Source organism: Erpetoichthys calabaricus, chromosome 12 (genome assembly GCF_900747795.2).
Source record: "Erpetoichthys calabaricus chromosome 12, fErpCal1.3, whole genome shotgun sequence".
In the NCBI taxonomy this organism is placed as follows: Eukaryota; Metazoa; Chordata; class Cladistia; order Polypteriformes; family Polypteridae; genus Erpetoichthys; species Erpetoichthys calabaricus.
The window spans coordinates 125,704,573-125,719,731 of record NC_041405.2 but is presented as its reverse complement, the minus strand read 5'-3'; the positions used below and the strand labels follow the sequence as shown (position 1 = coordinate 125,719,731).

The following is a 15,159-nucleotide window of genomic DNA, read 5'->3' as shown; positions in this document are numbered from 1 at the left end:
CTCTCTGCATTTTGGTTCCTGAGGTTTCCCAAAACACCATCCACAGGATTTTAACGGAAAAGTTGCAATATCGGAAGGTGTGTGCAAGATGGGTACCACGTATGCTGACAGAAGACCCAGCCACCCTATAGTCCGGACTTGGCACCCAGTGACTACCATCTGTTCCCTAAGTTGAAAGAACATTTGGCCAGAAGGCAATTCTGCTCCGACGAAGAGGTGAAAGATGAGGTTCAACGCTTCCTGAAGGACTTGGCGGCGAGCTGGTATGACCTGGGCATTCTAAAACTACCACAGCGTCTACAGAAATGCATCGACCGAAATGGCGATTATGTAGAAAAATAAATAATTCTTTAACCTTTAAAATGATGTAAATATTATAGAAAATAAACGGTTGTTTGTATTTGTAAAAAAATAGGAGACCTTACTTTTGGGATTGCCCTCGTAAGTAGTAGTAATACTAATAATACTATTAGACCTTCCCCCTGGTTCCAGTCTTGATCTCTCAGCTGCTACTGAAGGATGGACGTTGGGATGCCCCCCCGACTACCCACATAGGCCCCTCACTGGAAGTTCCTGTGGGTTTCTCTCTTTGTGGCTCAATCCTGCTGGGTCTCTAAGGCAGGTGTGACATCAATCGGCCCCCAACAACGCTTTTACATTTTGATTAATTAATGAAGGGTCTCGCCGCTGATAGGTAAGGTCCGCTTTGTCATACAGTTCGGTCTGCTGGTGCACAGTGCCACGCTTTGTTTTCTTAATGCCTCTAAAACTGCGCCCGACTGAGCGTCTCAGAGTTTATTCTCTCCGTTTTAGAAATGGAACTGCATTAGTAAGACCCTCCACAGCACCTACCAAAACTTGAACACACTGCGCCCCGCCAAGCAGTGGTGGTTGGCAGACTTCTGATGGCAACATGAACTTACCTAACTAACAATGGCTAGCCAGACAGGCAAGTTCACGCACAATCGGCGTCACGAGAAATTGAATGACTGGATGTCCTTGGGTGTCATCGTCGTCGTCATCATCATCGTTGGACAAAATGCAGCCAAGTCAAACTGAGAGCCTCCAAACCATCTGCTGTTCAGGAAAATCGTCCGGCTATGCCCTGCCTGCCTGCTTTGAAACAGCAACATCTCACATTTAGAGATGAAAAAAGACGAGTCCCTCTTCGTGTGTAATGGGTAGCTGCGCTAGTAGCCATGAGGCCGAGTGTCTGTTGGTCAGCGCAGGTCCAGCTAACAATCAAAAAACGTGATTTCCTACCTCCAACAGTATGGGTTCTTTCTGCACCCTTTGGGGGGGTCAGCTTTATAAAACTTGTGTGCGCACAAAACGAGGCCCGTAACGATGCACACACAACTTTCCACACAAACGTCAAGATTTATAAAAGAAAACGTGATGAGGCGGCGTGTACATATTTACGTGCGCCAACTCCGACCCGTCCGTCTATGCAACATTTTGGAGAAACTGGGTAATGCAGCCAGCCCAGCTCCATGATGCCTAACGTGTTTAATAATTCATATTACTTAGCCGTTATTAGGATATGAATATGATGTACTGCCTGTTTTTCAGTTCCCTTTTAAGACGGCGGGTTTTCACTGAAGAATATTTTTGGCTTTGTCGGCTCATATCGGCTACCTGTTGTCACTTCTCGGTGAAATGGCCGAGAGGTCAGGACAATTTCATCCAAACTTTGCTCCATCATGACCGCGGCATTGGAAGCCATTAAGTGATTGAGGAGGCGCTACATCCATCTTGTGTGTGGTGTGGATACACATACATAACACAAACAGGCAATTTACAGCAGTGGCCGGTTCTCCTAACGTAATTGGAGAAATTTACAACACTCTTATTGCAATAAGGGCATCTGACAAGAATGAAGCTGCTTATGTTAACTGTGATGCCAAGATGAGGCTGACAACCCTTGTGTCTCCGTAGCCCGGGTCAGCCCGTGATTCATTTATTTTGAGGCAGAGTAGCTTTGGCAGACATGCTGCTGCTTTACATGGTAGCCTCCTTGTTGGTGAGGTAACTGTTTGCACCTGCAGTCATTCATATGGCCTGTGCTATTCATTGTGCCAGGTAATAGCAGGTACCCGCTCAGACGCTGGCGCCTTATGCCTTACCCCAAACCTCACAATGCAGAAGGGGGGCTACACAGTGGCACACATGACCTCGCACACTCAGTTGTGCACCACAGGTCTCCTCCAATGTAAGTGCCGGTGTCTCGATGTGTCAGGTTTGTTCTGCAGCACCCTTATTGCAAATGCATGAGCTGGATTAGCATAATATTAGCATAGTCCATATATGGTTGTTTCCCAGGCCGGGGTCTGTGGCGTATTCATGTAGGATTTCTAAAGAGTAAATTGTATAGAAATGTGCGTACACCAGGGTTTATAAATCAGATTTGTTTGCTGTCTTTTGACAGAACTCATCGTTTCCTGCTCAAATCCATGCCATTTGAAAAAAAAAAAGAGACCCCTGGCCCCTGTGCGTCTTTCAGAAATGGGCCTCATCCTGCTGGTTTCTTTTCCAGTAAGAGGAAGGCGCCACACGCAGGCTTACCCAGTGGCTTTTTTCAAACTTACCATGGTCTTCATCAACAGTCAGTAAAAAGTGAGATGTCTTGTGAACGATGGACTCTTTCTACTGATCTTCTTTCTTTTTTTAATTCTTGTATGTTTAAGAGACACGGTGGGCTGGCGCTCTGCCCAGGATTTATTCCTGCCTTGCACCTTGTGTTGGCTGGGATTGGCTCCAGCAGACCCCCGGAGTTAGGATATAGCGGGTTGGATAATGGATGGATGGATGTTTAAAAGAGCAAACTGCACCAGACTTTTTCTATTCTTGTTGTATTGTGTGCTACTTGACCTCAACTGAGAAAAGCTCATACTTAAAAATGAGGAGAAATAGGAGGTCCTCGTTTTAATCCGGGCAGTGACCGACTGGATGAGCCCCCAGCACAAAGACCACGTCACATACGGCAAGTAATTACACTGAGCACAACATAGAAAAGTGGAAAGAGCCAACTGAACGGAGGGATAGTAACTTGAGACGGATTGAGGGGCAGCTTATGAACCGTGAGAAATGAATACTAAAAAATGCAAAAGGTTTCACTCATTTATTTGACAAAATAACATTTACACAATGTAAAAGCACAGGGTCACTTTTGATTTTTCCACCAAATACAACAGGTCACAGTAGCCATCGTCCTAAATAATCAGTGGGAGAAGAAGAAACCGAAACTGTGAATAGTTAACACACATTTTAATTTAAAATAATTGACTACGAAGGCATTATTGTGGTGTTTAACATCTTAAGTGAATTGCCAATGACCGTCATCCCTAAGACTGCATAACGTGACACTGGAAACTGCGGTGCTAAAGACAAATTCATCATTTCTACTGGGAGGGTAAGCAGCAGCCATCATGTGACCTCTGAGCTCACCTCTCGGATTCGTCCAACAAACAGAACTTCGCCTCGGCCCCTCGACTGAGCCACTGGCTGAATTTGGTGACACACGGTGAACGACTCCGGGTTGTGGTGTCTTCAGACTGAGCTGGACGACTTTTTTTTTTCTTTCCCATAATGCAGCGAGTTTTGATGAATGATCACATGTTAATTCTACCATTCAAACCAGTGTCGATTAGAGCCGAGTCAAGTAAATACAGTCCTGTGATCTCACACGGATGTAGTCTCACGAATCGTAGCAGAAGGCAACAGGCTCGATCACGGAGGAAGACACGGAGTGTGCCCAAAGTCTGCCTTCGATACAGGCCTACACGACCGAACATGAACAAAGATGAAAAGTGAATGAAACTGCAGCTGACTGGAAAAGAACAAATTCCACTTATTCATTGACAGGGCGGTGGTAGACTCCTTCATCCTGGTACTTCAGGTTGTTACCATTACGGCGAAGCGTGACGACTACTTGTGAACTTTTTTATGATCATCCAGAATCCGTTCAGGGTACGCACAACGATAAATGGTAACAAAAATGTCGCAGTGTTATTTTTGGTGAAATAAATCTCTTTCACAATACAACACACTCAAATAAGACATTGCCATGCTCGTTTTGAACAGCAGAATCCATCACTTCCATGTGCATCACAAACACTAAAACAAAGATCACCACACAACCCGAGAGACAAACTTGAGCAAAACGCAGCACACAATCAAAAACGTACCATCGACAGCAAATACGTTGGGAAGCGGACCCTCCAAAATCTCCACAATAGACCGGAAGCCATCGTGGCCATCCTTTCTAATCAAATGACGTCCCTCAACAAGTCGATGTTTAAATGAGGAGTCCAATGGCTGCTGTTGTAGAGCGTCGACTGTCGAGAGAAGCCAGGGACTGCTAGCATCTCTAAAATATTCAAATAATGGCCTGCAAACACCAAATAAACATTTCTCCTAGAATTACTTCAATCACTACACTAAATAAAACAATAAAAACAGAAATACGCTTTTTGTCATCAACAACTACATAGTTCTCACTTCTCCAACATACCCAACGTTACTGAATTTTAACGTTAACTTTTTAAGGTTGGCTCTTGCACCAAATATTCTCAAAAATAAATACAAATTACAAATGCTTCTTGTATTAATGACTAAACTACTGGCTTGTTTTGTCAACAAATAAAAAGGAGTCTGTCCAAGGTATAAAATGCTGTTGTCGTAAGCAATGTCATAGCACCAAACTTCAAGCAAAAGTGCTGATTTAGCACATTTGGGGGTCTAGGAGTACATGAATTCTCGATCAGAGGTTGTGTGTTTGGACCCCTAAATTACAGCCTCGAGAAAAGGCGTGGGTGTCGAACTCCAGGGGGGGATTTTTCGTACGTCGCTTAAATCATCTGAGATCAGGTGCCTCATCTTGGATAAGTTAATGCCGGTGACACTCATCCAGGATAAGTCGGTTTTTCAAACACAGCCGTGTATTAAATTAGTCGAGCTGGATCTAATCATCCGAGATGAATGCGCGCGCCTGCGCTGAGTGAAAAGCCCATATGAGTCTAGAAAACATGATCAGCAAGTCTTTGATAGGCTGTAACAAAATGACGAAAGAACGGGCGCATTTTTTTTTCACACACGCGGCGCAAGACCTTTTATTCAAAGGACATGAAGAATTTCAAGATTTAATATGCACAAGGGGCAACACTGCAAAAGCAGCCCAAATTTAATTAATTTTAAAGCTAATAAGAAGGCAGATAAGCAAAAAACAGCTGGAGGTCCACGCGGTCCAGACCTAACCCCTGCTGAAGAGTTGGCTCTCCAGCAAAATGCCCATCGCCCTGTTTCTGAGGGCATTCCAGGGGGAAGCTCCTCCTCAGAACCAGTGGCAGGATGCAGTGGTCACTTCATTTCAGGTAAAGGATGGTCATTGCATATATTTGTCCTCCATGTGTGCCATAGGTATGTTCCATGTAGCCCTCTTTTTTGTTGGGTCAGTTGCAGGGAATGTCATATCCCTTGAACTTGTGTCTGACCAACGAGATATTGACAAAGGTCAAATATTTGATGAAGACACTGTGTCTGATTATTCATCAGGAGGAGAGGTACATTTTCCAAATAATGTTTGACCAAACTCCACTCTGATCAGTCCCATGTGCCCCAATCACATTTGGAAATCCTGGTAATGAGAACGTTAGGCTGATTGTGAGATTCTTTATGGAACTGTGGGTGTTTTTGCCTGTGTGTTGCCTACCTGCAATGGCATGAAACGCCTCTCTTATTGTCTGCACACGCAGGTGTTCAGGAAACACCATGAAAACCCGAAGGAAATATTTCCGAGCCAAACAAACTTTACGAATTGCCTGGCAAACTACACTTTTAGTTAGATTTTCCTCATCGCCTACAGTATATAAAAAAAGTGCCGCTTGTAAAAAACCTCAAAGCAATGCATACTGTCTGTGTGACTGTGAGAGCCCGACTTCGCCGAGTTTGACTTCGAATATAAGGTACTAATAAATCTTTGAGGTACAATATTCCCCCTCGGCTAAAGTGGTATCTTTCGAAAAGAATTTCCTCCGAGAGCAATAAAGGATCTTGCCGATCGCACAAACCCTCTCTATTTGAAATTCTCGTCTTATAATTTGTGCACCGATATCAATTGGTCGCTCATTCATGAACGGCGAAGCCATGACTGGATGAATTCCACGCACGGACACTGATTACGTGTGTAAAGTAATCCTTGTTTAGGTAGAACAAACTGCTCCGAGCAGCTTTGAGGATTAGGATGTGTTGCTATGACAACACTTCCAGCAAGAGTTTCGAAAAACCGACAGATCCAGGATCAGGCCAAATCGTCAACAAATACATCCGGCTAAACGACTAATCCACGTATGAAAAATACCCCTGAGGCCTAGAGGGCCGCAGTGGCTGCAGGTTTTCATTCTGACCATCTCCTTCATTAGTGACCAGTTTTTAATGCTAATGAACTTCTTTTGCTTTAGTTTTAATTAACTTGACTCAGGCCCCTTAGCTGTCTCTCTTTTTAATTTGCAGCCAAACAATAAAGAGACACACAACGATCCGCCACATGACCGGCTCCCCTGTGCCCAGCACACAATATCTGAAATTAAAGAGAGGTGAAGGTCTCGGTAAGGCTGATCTCTCAGGTCACCAAAAATTTTGACAAACAGAAAATCAACAGATTTGGAAATGTCTGCTGTGGCAGAATGAGAGCAGCAACAGGCCACAAAATTAAATCACGGGCTTAATTAACAGCAAGAATCAGCTTTCATTAAGAGATTGGTTGGAGTTTGAAATCCCAGTTTAGCTGCTCATCTGTTGGCTCGTTTCGTGTCTCATTTCTATTTGGCTGCCATTTCACGAAGAAACCAATCAATTCAGCGGGCTGAATCCTTAAAAACAGGGCTATTGAAATGAAGTGAAAAGACGTTAATTAGCAGTGAAAACTGCAGGTCACTGATTAGGAAAAGCATGAGAATGAAAACCTGCAGCCACTGCGGCCCTCCAGACCTGGAGTTGGACACCCCTGCTTTAAGGTCTCATAACTAGCATCTGATGGCCAACTCCTCCAGTATGTCCAGCTCTAAAGTCTGTCACCTGCTGCCAACTCCATCACCCCTCTGGCAGAATTGCAGTTAGGAAGCTGTACCCATCTTTGCCTGGTAACATGCTGGGAGGAGACCTTCTCGATCTCCAAATGGCATCTGCAATGCATAAAATGAGGCTACGATACAAAGCCTAAATGAATGACTGCCTATGGAAGTGATTTTGTAACAAGTTGTCCTCTGTTTTGATCTGCGTGAAGTGAATATCATAGCCTGCTTGATTATTCCCTCTGCTTAGATGCAGTTGGCCAAACCACTGCTGATCTTCCTTACATGATGTCATTCAACGTCTAAATTGTGAAACTCTTTAGCTTTTGGCTTCATTTCTATAGTAAGTAGATTTCCTTTTTATAGCCAATTGTTTTAGAAACTTTTTAGGATTTAAATAAAATAACCCTTTTTAGATAAAGCTTCATTTAAGTGTCTGAGTGTAACTGCTTCACCATAAAACAGTGAATGAGCTCCGATCAATCGAAGGAAAAATAGCGATATCTCAACCCACTGATTCTTAAAACAACCCGAGGCCCAATACCGTAAACCTGTAATAAAATCCCTTCAAGTGTTCATTTGCTGTGTTTAAAATAGAATGTAAGGCATAGAGCACAAGTTTGAACTAAAAACCTACCTACTGGGGACGCGTTCACTTGCTAATCAGCAAAAGTTCCATTTGATGCGACTTTGTGTTTGAGTTGCGCAAGTGAAGAATGTCACGTCAAACTCCTGTATCCATCCCAAGTAAGATGCGTACCACCAAGGATACCATTTGTTTCAAACGTTCAGACCTGCATGCGTTCCCTTTGTTATCGCAAGGTATCAAATACATCGTAAAAAAACTAAACCGGGCACAAATACTCCTCTCGACTACTCCAGTAAACTTGAATGAAACTGCCACTGTCTGCTGGCTGTAAAAGAGCGGGCGGGCGGGCGTCTGTTCCACTCGACCTCATCTGAGCAAACAGAAATACAACTTGCTACAAATAATTTTCAGTAATGCATGGACTACAAGTTCTCCCATTTCAGTTTTATTCCAAAAGAAATGTCTCCGGTTAAAAAAAAATAAAATAAAAAGTCGCTCTGTGCATTTGAGCGAAGGGTCGATATGGAATAGAAACTGCACTCCGTATTTCAGATTTTTAACTTCACCGGCATTTCATACATTACTGCTCAAAAACTGTGGTCTCTGCTGAATGAACAATAAATGTGTTACCTTTTTACCTCTGACCCAATAATAAATATAATAAATTAACGGTCTTAAGAATCGTGAAGTTATTGGCAGATTGTTTTGTTTAAACGTTGTGCAATATGGAGCATTTATGTTAAGAACATGAAAACATTTTGGTATCTAATGAGGAGGAGGCTAGAAGGCCTTAAAAAATACAAATGGTCCCTTTAGAGAATGACTAACTTAAAACTACCGGCTTTGGAATTACAGAAACACAAAGATGGCCAACTAAGCTTTTTCAAAATGGAGGCAAGGCCACTAGAATGGTATGGGCAGTGAAGACCTGAATATGCTGGTCTAATCTGAATGCCACACTAGAAGCACATTACAGTTTGTTTGTTTGTTTTTTCTGTCTTGTCATCTTTCTTGCATTAAGCTGTAAACACTCAACTTCTAAGAAGATTATCAAGCAATTTTCTTAGTCCGCAGTGTGATCACATCTGTGACGCATTTGTAGATTGGACTAGCAGGGTGGAACAAGAGCGTGATCAGTTTTCCGTGAGTCATTGTCATGATTGTCTGATGTCCCGATGCCCAGATCCGATACCAGGGACCATAGAAAGGATCTGAGACTGCTGGACAGAGCATGTTGTTCAGGTTCACTTCAGTAACCTAGAAAGAACAAAAAATACAAGTCAGCATCTGAACTCTTTTCTTTGTCACAGCTATAAGGCTGAATTTTGTTCAGAAAATCACACATTTTCATAAAAATGTCAACATGTTGTTTTTCTTACTCAAATTGTGGAAAAACACACAACTTAGAACTGTGTGAACACCCTGTACCCGATCATTTTGAGGTGTGTGATACCATTCAAGGCAACCGATTACATGCAATGCTAAGTCACACTGTCTTAGGCTATGTGCTGATTTTCTGCATTGTCACTTTCTTCTGACAGCTCAAAATCCTCATCTGACAGTGCGGGCTCTGTGTCGTCAAGAATACACAAAACCTCCGCTGTAGAGGATTTCTTGTGACGAGAGCAACAGCTGGTATTTGATGCTGCAAGGAAAATGAAGAATCGGGATTTGCATAGCCTGGTCACACTCCGTGTTTGGCTTCTGTGTTCTTTCAGGGTCTGCTCTGGTTTGTCTCCCGCATCTCTAAGACAAGTTTTAAGGGTACCAGCTGATCTTAACTTGGTCATTTTTGTGAGTAGGACCTGGCAAACTATTGAAGGCTGACACCCTACTAGATGCTACTGTAATAAGCTCTGGCACCCAAAAACCTTGAATTAGAGTAATTACTTCAAGATGGATTGTCGGCAAAAGTCGAGATTAAATCAGCAGAATGTACCACAAAGCTCTTCTACAGTGGATTGTTTGACTTTATCTGCTAGATGGCAGTTAAGACTGACAAATAAACTGAGGCTCACACCACTTTTTCCTTTACAGCAAAGCATCAAATACTGACCATCGCTCCTCACCTGCCCAAGCAGGCCAACTGAATGTTATGCCCAAACCACCGATGAAAACAAGAAATAAGAGCCAAACGATGTGCTGTAGTCTGTTACAAACAGTGTGACTTAATAGTGCATGACACTGGCTGCTTTAAATCAGTGTTTACTAAAATGTGTTACATCCCTCAAAAACTTCTGTGAGCCACTGTCATAGCCCCGTGCCCCTGCTTTAGGTAGGGCCCTATGGAATCTGCTTTATTTTTTCACAAATTTTGTTTTATTTCTCTTGATTTTCGTTTTTTACCATTTTATTTTTCCTCGATTCTGAATTTTGTGGGGTTTTTTTTTTACTGTAAGAAAGTAGTAACGTAACACTAGCACAACTGAACCTAATTTTGCAGTTCCATTCATCAGGTAGGAGCCCCGATCCTCCATGACGCTGAATACCGAGACTGCAGTAGGACAGTGAGTGCCCTCCAAAATTGTAAGAGCTCTTACTAGTTTGATGCATCCTTCTGAGATGAAGGTTAACTTCACTTTTAGAAAAAAGAAAGAGACCCGCTTTTAAGGGCTGGATGCGTCTGAGGAGAAGCCTGCTCTTCTGCCCAGGTTTGTTGGTGCCGAGTTTATAACAGAAGAGTCAAATGCTGACCTTGCGTGCCTGGTTTACTAAACTGAAACATCGTTGTTCATTTTTAAAAGGGAACCCATTATAACAACCAGTGCTGTTCACTAATAACATTTTTGTATGGGAAAGACTGTTAATACCGGTTAAATGCCTGTGTAATTTAATCTGTTAAATAATTCACAGTAAATACATCACGTACAATTCGAACTGCCTACATAAAAGAATTCTGTTTACTCGTCTGTCACTATGATGAGAACTAAGTGGCCTCGGCTATCAGTGGTTTCATCAGTTACAACATATATTTTCTTGCCACAAATCTTTTGAAGAACGGTGTCAATATGTTGCTCAAAGATACGGGGCAGATGAGTTTGACGAAGGCAGCTCTCATTTTCTGGCAGCGCGCCTCCTTGTTTACAATGCTTAATAAATAAAGAATGCATCATCGTCATTTTTTCGAGCGGTACATCTGACTCACATGGACACAAACTGGCGTCTTGCATTTGACGATTTTGTTGTTTCCTCCGTTGTTACCTGAAGGGGAGCACTTTTTGATTTTAATTTCTCCTTGGGTTTTAAATTTGACGTGGTCACTGTAAGTTTCTTTTCGTGTCCAGTCTATGGTATGCTGGCAAAACTTGCAGAAAAGATGTCCATAAAAGTCGCCGTGATATTGCTGTGCCCTCAATTTTGCGGTTAAGCTTGTGATTCTTAGTTTTTTCTACGTAGTTAGGGTATCTGATACTGCTCGCTCAGACATTTCTGCCTCGTGCAGCGAGCTAATTCGCGAGCCTCTAAAGAGAAAACGTGCAGGAAACAATGCGCACAAACGGACAGACGCAGAGCTGAATTTCCACAAGAATTGTATTCGCTTGAAAAACAACAAAGTAGAAAATAGTATCTGAATGATGAACTACAGATTATTCAATCGTTTAATTTATTGTGAAGTTTTGTAACAGTCACCCCTTCAGTCTCTAAATTCCGCACATTTCCTTTTTTAAATCTAAAATCCGTTTTTATGCGTTAATTCCGTGATTCTGTCCGTGTTTTCCGCATCACGGAAATCATAGGGCCCTACAGTGACAATATAGGAAAAATGCATACAAACACTACAATAATTATCATGAAAGACAAATAAAAAAAAATGTTCATTAAAAAAATGTATTCACCACCATGGCATGCACCTTAAAAAATCCTCCAAAAAAAAAAAGTCAATCCCTTTTCAATGAGCTCCGAAGAATCGGACTTTAAGTAAACAGAATGCTTAGACTGCTTTCTCCCTCCCTATCCAAAAAACGCTCTGGCAAATCAGTGTATTCTCCAACCTGTAGATCACCCTACTGCTGCTTTAATTCTTCGCTAACTGAACTTCACTGAACTCTGTGCCTGGTGAAAAGACCGTCTTTTATCGTGGGTCAACGATCACCTGACCTGAGTCTAACACTCCGCGCCCTCCCTGGTCACGTGCCTAGCTTAAACAATACCTGCCAATTGTGCCACGCGCGTGCATGAGTTGTCGACACTCCGCAGCAGCCCACATCACGTCAGTCATACACCAGATACTTACTATGCAGTACCGCAAGTCCTAAACACTACGGTCACACCCAAAGAACATGCGGTCGCTTCCGGTGTGTACCCTGCTAACAAACCGGTAAGTGAACAAGTGGCTTTTTGTCTTTTATTAGAAGTACAGTTTCTGCAAATAATTAGATACAAACGGGGCAAAGTGCTTTTAAATCAGGGGTGTCCAACTCCAGTCTTGGAGGGCTGCAGGTTTTCATTCTAACCCTTTTCCTAATCAGCAAGTAGTTTTCACTGCTAATTAACTCTTTTTCCCTTCATTTTAATATCCCTGTTTTTAAGGATTCAGTCCTCTGAATTGATTCGTTTCTTTATTAAATGGCAGCCAAACAGAAATGAGACATGAAACGATCCAACAGATGACCAGCTAAATTGGAACATCAAACTCGAGCCAGTTTCACTACAACCAGTTTCTTAATGAGAAGCCAAGTTAATTAAAGCCGTTATTGAATATCAGGACGTGTTGCTGTTCTCACTCTGCCACAGCAGACTGTTCATTTTCTGTTTTTTCTAAAATCACTGTCAAGATGTTTTGGGGACCTGAGAAGAGCAACATGACAGAGACCTTCACCTTTCTTTATTCTCAGGTTAGCTGGTCACATGGTGGCTTGTTTTGTGTCTCAATATTGTTTGGCTGCTCATTAAGGAAAAAGAAATAACTTAGGGGGTCTGTGTCACGTCAATTAAAACTAAAACAAAACAAGTTAATCAGCAGTGAAAATGGCTCACTAATTAAGAAGATGGTTAGAATGAAAACCTGCAGCCACTGTGGCCCACCAGGACCAGAGTTTGACACCCCTGTTTTAAAGTATCACATTGTGAAGCGTCTCCTCACTGCCACCAGTCACAATGCCTTCATATCAGCTGTAGCTACTGGAAGAATACGCGGCGATCAACGAATAACCCTAATTTGACACTGTACTGATCAGAGCTCACTGAACCAGGGAGCAGAAGTCCTGCTGTCTGTCATCTTAGTTACTAAACGTCTCTGTTGCTTCATGCATGCAGTGTTGCATTCATCGCTGTCACCTAGTTGTGTGCATTAACTAACTGTGGTTATTTTTTTTTTGTTTGTTTGTTTCTTACCAATAAGAGTAAACTACTCAAGTTATATTTTGTTTGTATAATCGCACACTGAGCAAGAGCAGACATTATATTCCTATTGGAAAAAAAAAGATACTGATTTTAACATAAAGTTGTGTTACACTGCAGAGATACTTCAGCTTTTGAAAAAGATTAACTTATTACTTCAGGTACTGTAACACATACAAGAATAGTCAGTTCTAATAAAACAGAAGAATTGAAAACAATTTTAGAATGACCAAATGAATGAGAAAAAAAAGAGAAATGAAGATTACAGTTTTAACCAACTAAAACTTATTAGTTACATTTGAAGACTAAATGTCCAGACTTGAGGTTTTTTTGTGCATACTTTTAATCTTATTGAACAAGTAAAGAATGCATCATCTATGAATGAAGAAGATATGCTGGATGATCCTTCTTTACAGATTATATTTAAAAAACAAATGCAAGACCAGCTTACCTCTTGATCAGTTTTAGATACATAATCATAGTGACTGTGGACGTTTAAGTGAGTAAGCACTTAGGTGCCTACTCCATATTGCTTCTACATGCTTATGTGAAAGTAGATTTGACTGTCACTGCAATAAAAACCAAATATCCAAATAGGCTAAATATGACATCTACATGAAGATTATCTTTAACAAACCTTACACCAAATATTTACATTTTTTTATAAATGAAACAGATTTTATTATTGCCTCTCTTTTTATAAGAATATCCTGAATGTGCAATATACAGTTGTGATCTTGACCGGTGTGTCGTTAGTCGATTTTGCCGTTAAGTGTGTAACATACATTAATGGGCCAGGGGCGGGGCATGCCTCTGTGTCTGATGTCACTTGGATATGCACTTAGCAGCACGCCAGGATGTCCTGTTGTGCCGTTTTCACCGATGATGCGTCAAGTATACACCTGAGCTGACACAACCTATCCTAAGCTAACTTAACATTTGCATAATACATGCATCACACAAATGAATAATTACTAAAACACAGTAATAATACAAAAATAAAAAATAATACTGTAAAAGACCACCTACGACAGCATTTCAACGCTATTTGATTTTATGTATTATATCTGTTATGGAAGTTTCATCATCATGGCTGTATTTATTAAATATTTTCTTGATTAAAACATTTTTCACATGAATGATTATTTTGTAATTTCTGTTTTTATTTTATTTTTTTACATTTTCATCTGGGATTGTTTTTGTATAGGGATCCACAGTCCCAAAAAGTTTAAGAAACACTGCTTTAAATGGTGTCATACAGTTCACAATGTAATTATATATAGTGTTCTTACATTTTCACACATTTGTTAGTTGTAGGTTTTGAAAATTAATTTTTATTATGTAAAAACAGGACCAATTTTAAAGTAACAACTGGAATCCACTGAAAATTAGCCCCTTCAATCTCATCTCATAACTCATACCTCCCAGAATCAGCCTCGTCACTCGTCTCTCGACTTTCTCTAGCGCTCCTATGCCTGTTTTTGTAATAAAAAATTAATTCTTACTAATTCTACCACACTTGTCAAGTGATATGCTTTTTGCCATTTTTTCCCTATCATTGCTTCCTGATACACCAATGAAGAGATGGCAGCATAGACCCCCATAGACCACCTTGTAAATGCGGTCAAATCCAGAGAATAGCACGTTTCTTTGTCAAAGAAATGTCCACATTTTTGAAAAAGTAATTTCTGAAAAGGACTTCTACAGAATTTGCTAAAAAGGTTAGCATCTGGTCAAACATATCTGGCACCATACTATTCACTCCTTATCCCAATATGGCACTGCTTGTACTTTATTATTATTGTTGAATTAAAACATATTACTGTACATGTCTCAATTTTACAAGTTTGCTAAAGAAATAATTACACTTACAAAGATGTGCAGTTGTATTTGTACAAAGATAAAAATGAAAGGCAGAGAGAAGTTAACAGCACTGAAAACAAAAAATAGACTAATAGAAATGACACAAAATAAAGCCATAAAGTGCACATCAAAGAAGTAACCAGAAGAACTCAATGAGGTTGTAGCTTTCCTCCTGGTTATGCATAAAAAGTAAACCTTAATCTTTTTTGTGTTGTGTCTCCACCTTCCTGATGTAAATCTACTCCATCACATTTGATTGAGGTCCAACTAAAATGCAGAGACCCCAGTCACAATGAA

The 15,159-nt window shown here is 41.1% G+C and overlaps 1 protein-coding gene across 2 annotated transcripts in view; it reads right to left on the bottom strand.

Moving 5' to 3' along the window:
• Window positions 1-3,102: 3,102 nt before the first annotated feature.
• The window catches only part of LOC114662565 (transmembrane protein 164), an 83,431-nt gene continuing 71,374 nt past the window's right edge, over window positions 3,103-15,159 (bottom strand). For both annotated transcript variants that reach the window (XM_051934934.1, XM_051934935.1), the window contains exon 6: window positions 3,103-8,916. In XM_051934934.1, coding sequence (XP_051790894.1) covers window positions 8,710-8,916 — 207 coding nt within the window. In that variant the 3' untranslated portion in view covers window positions 3,103-8,709. The remainder of the gene's footprint in view (window positions 8,917-15,159) is intronic.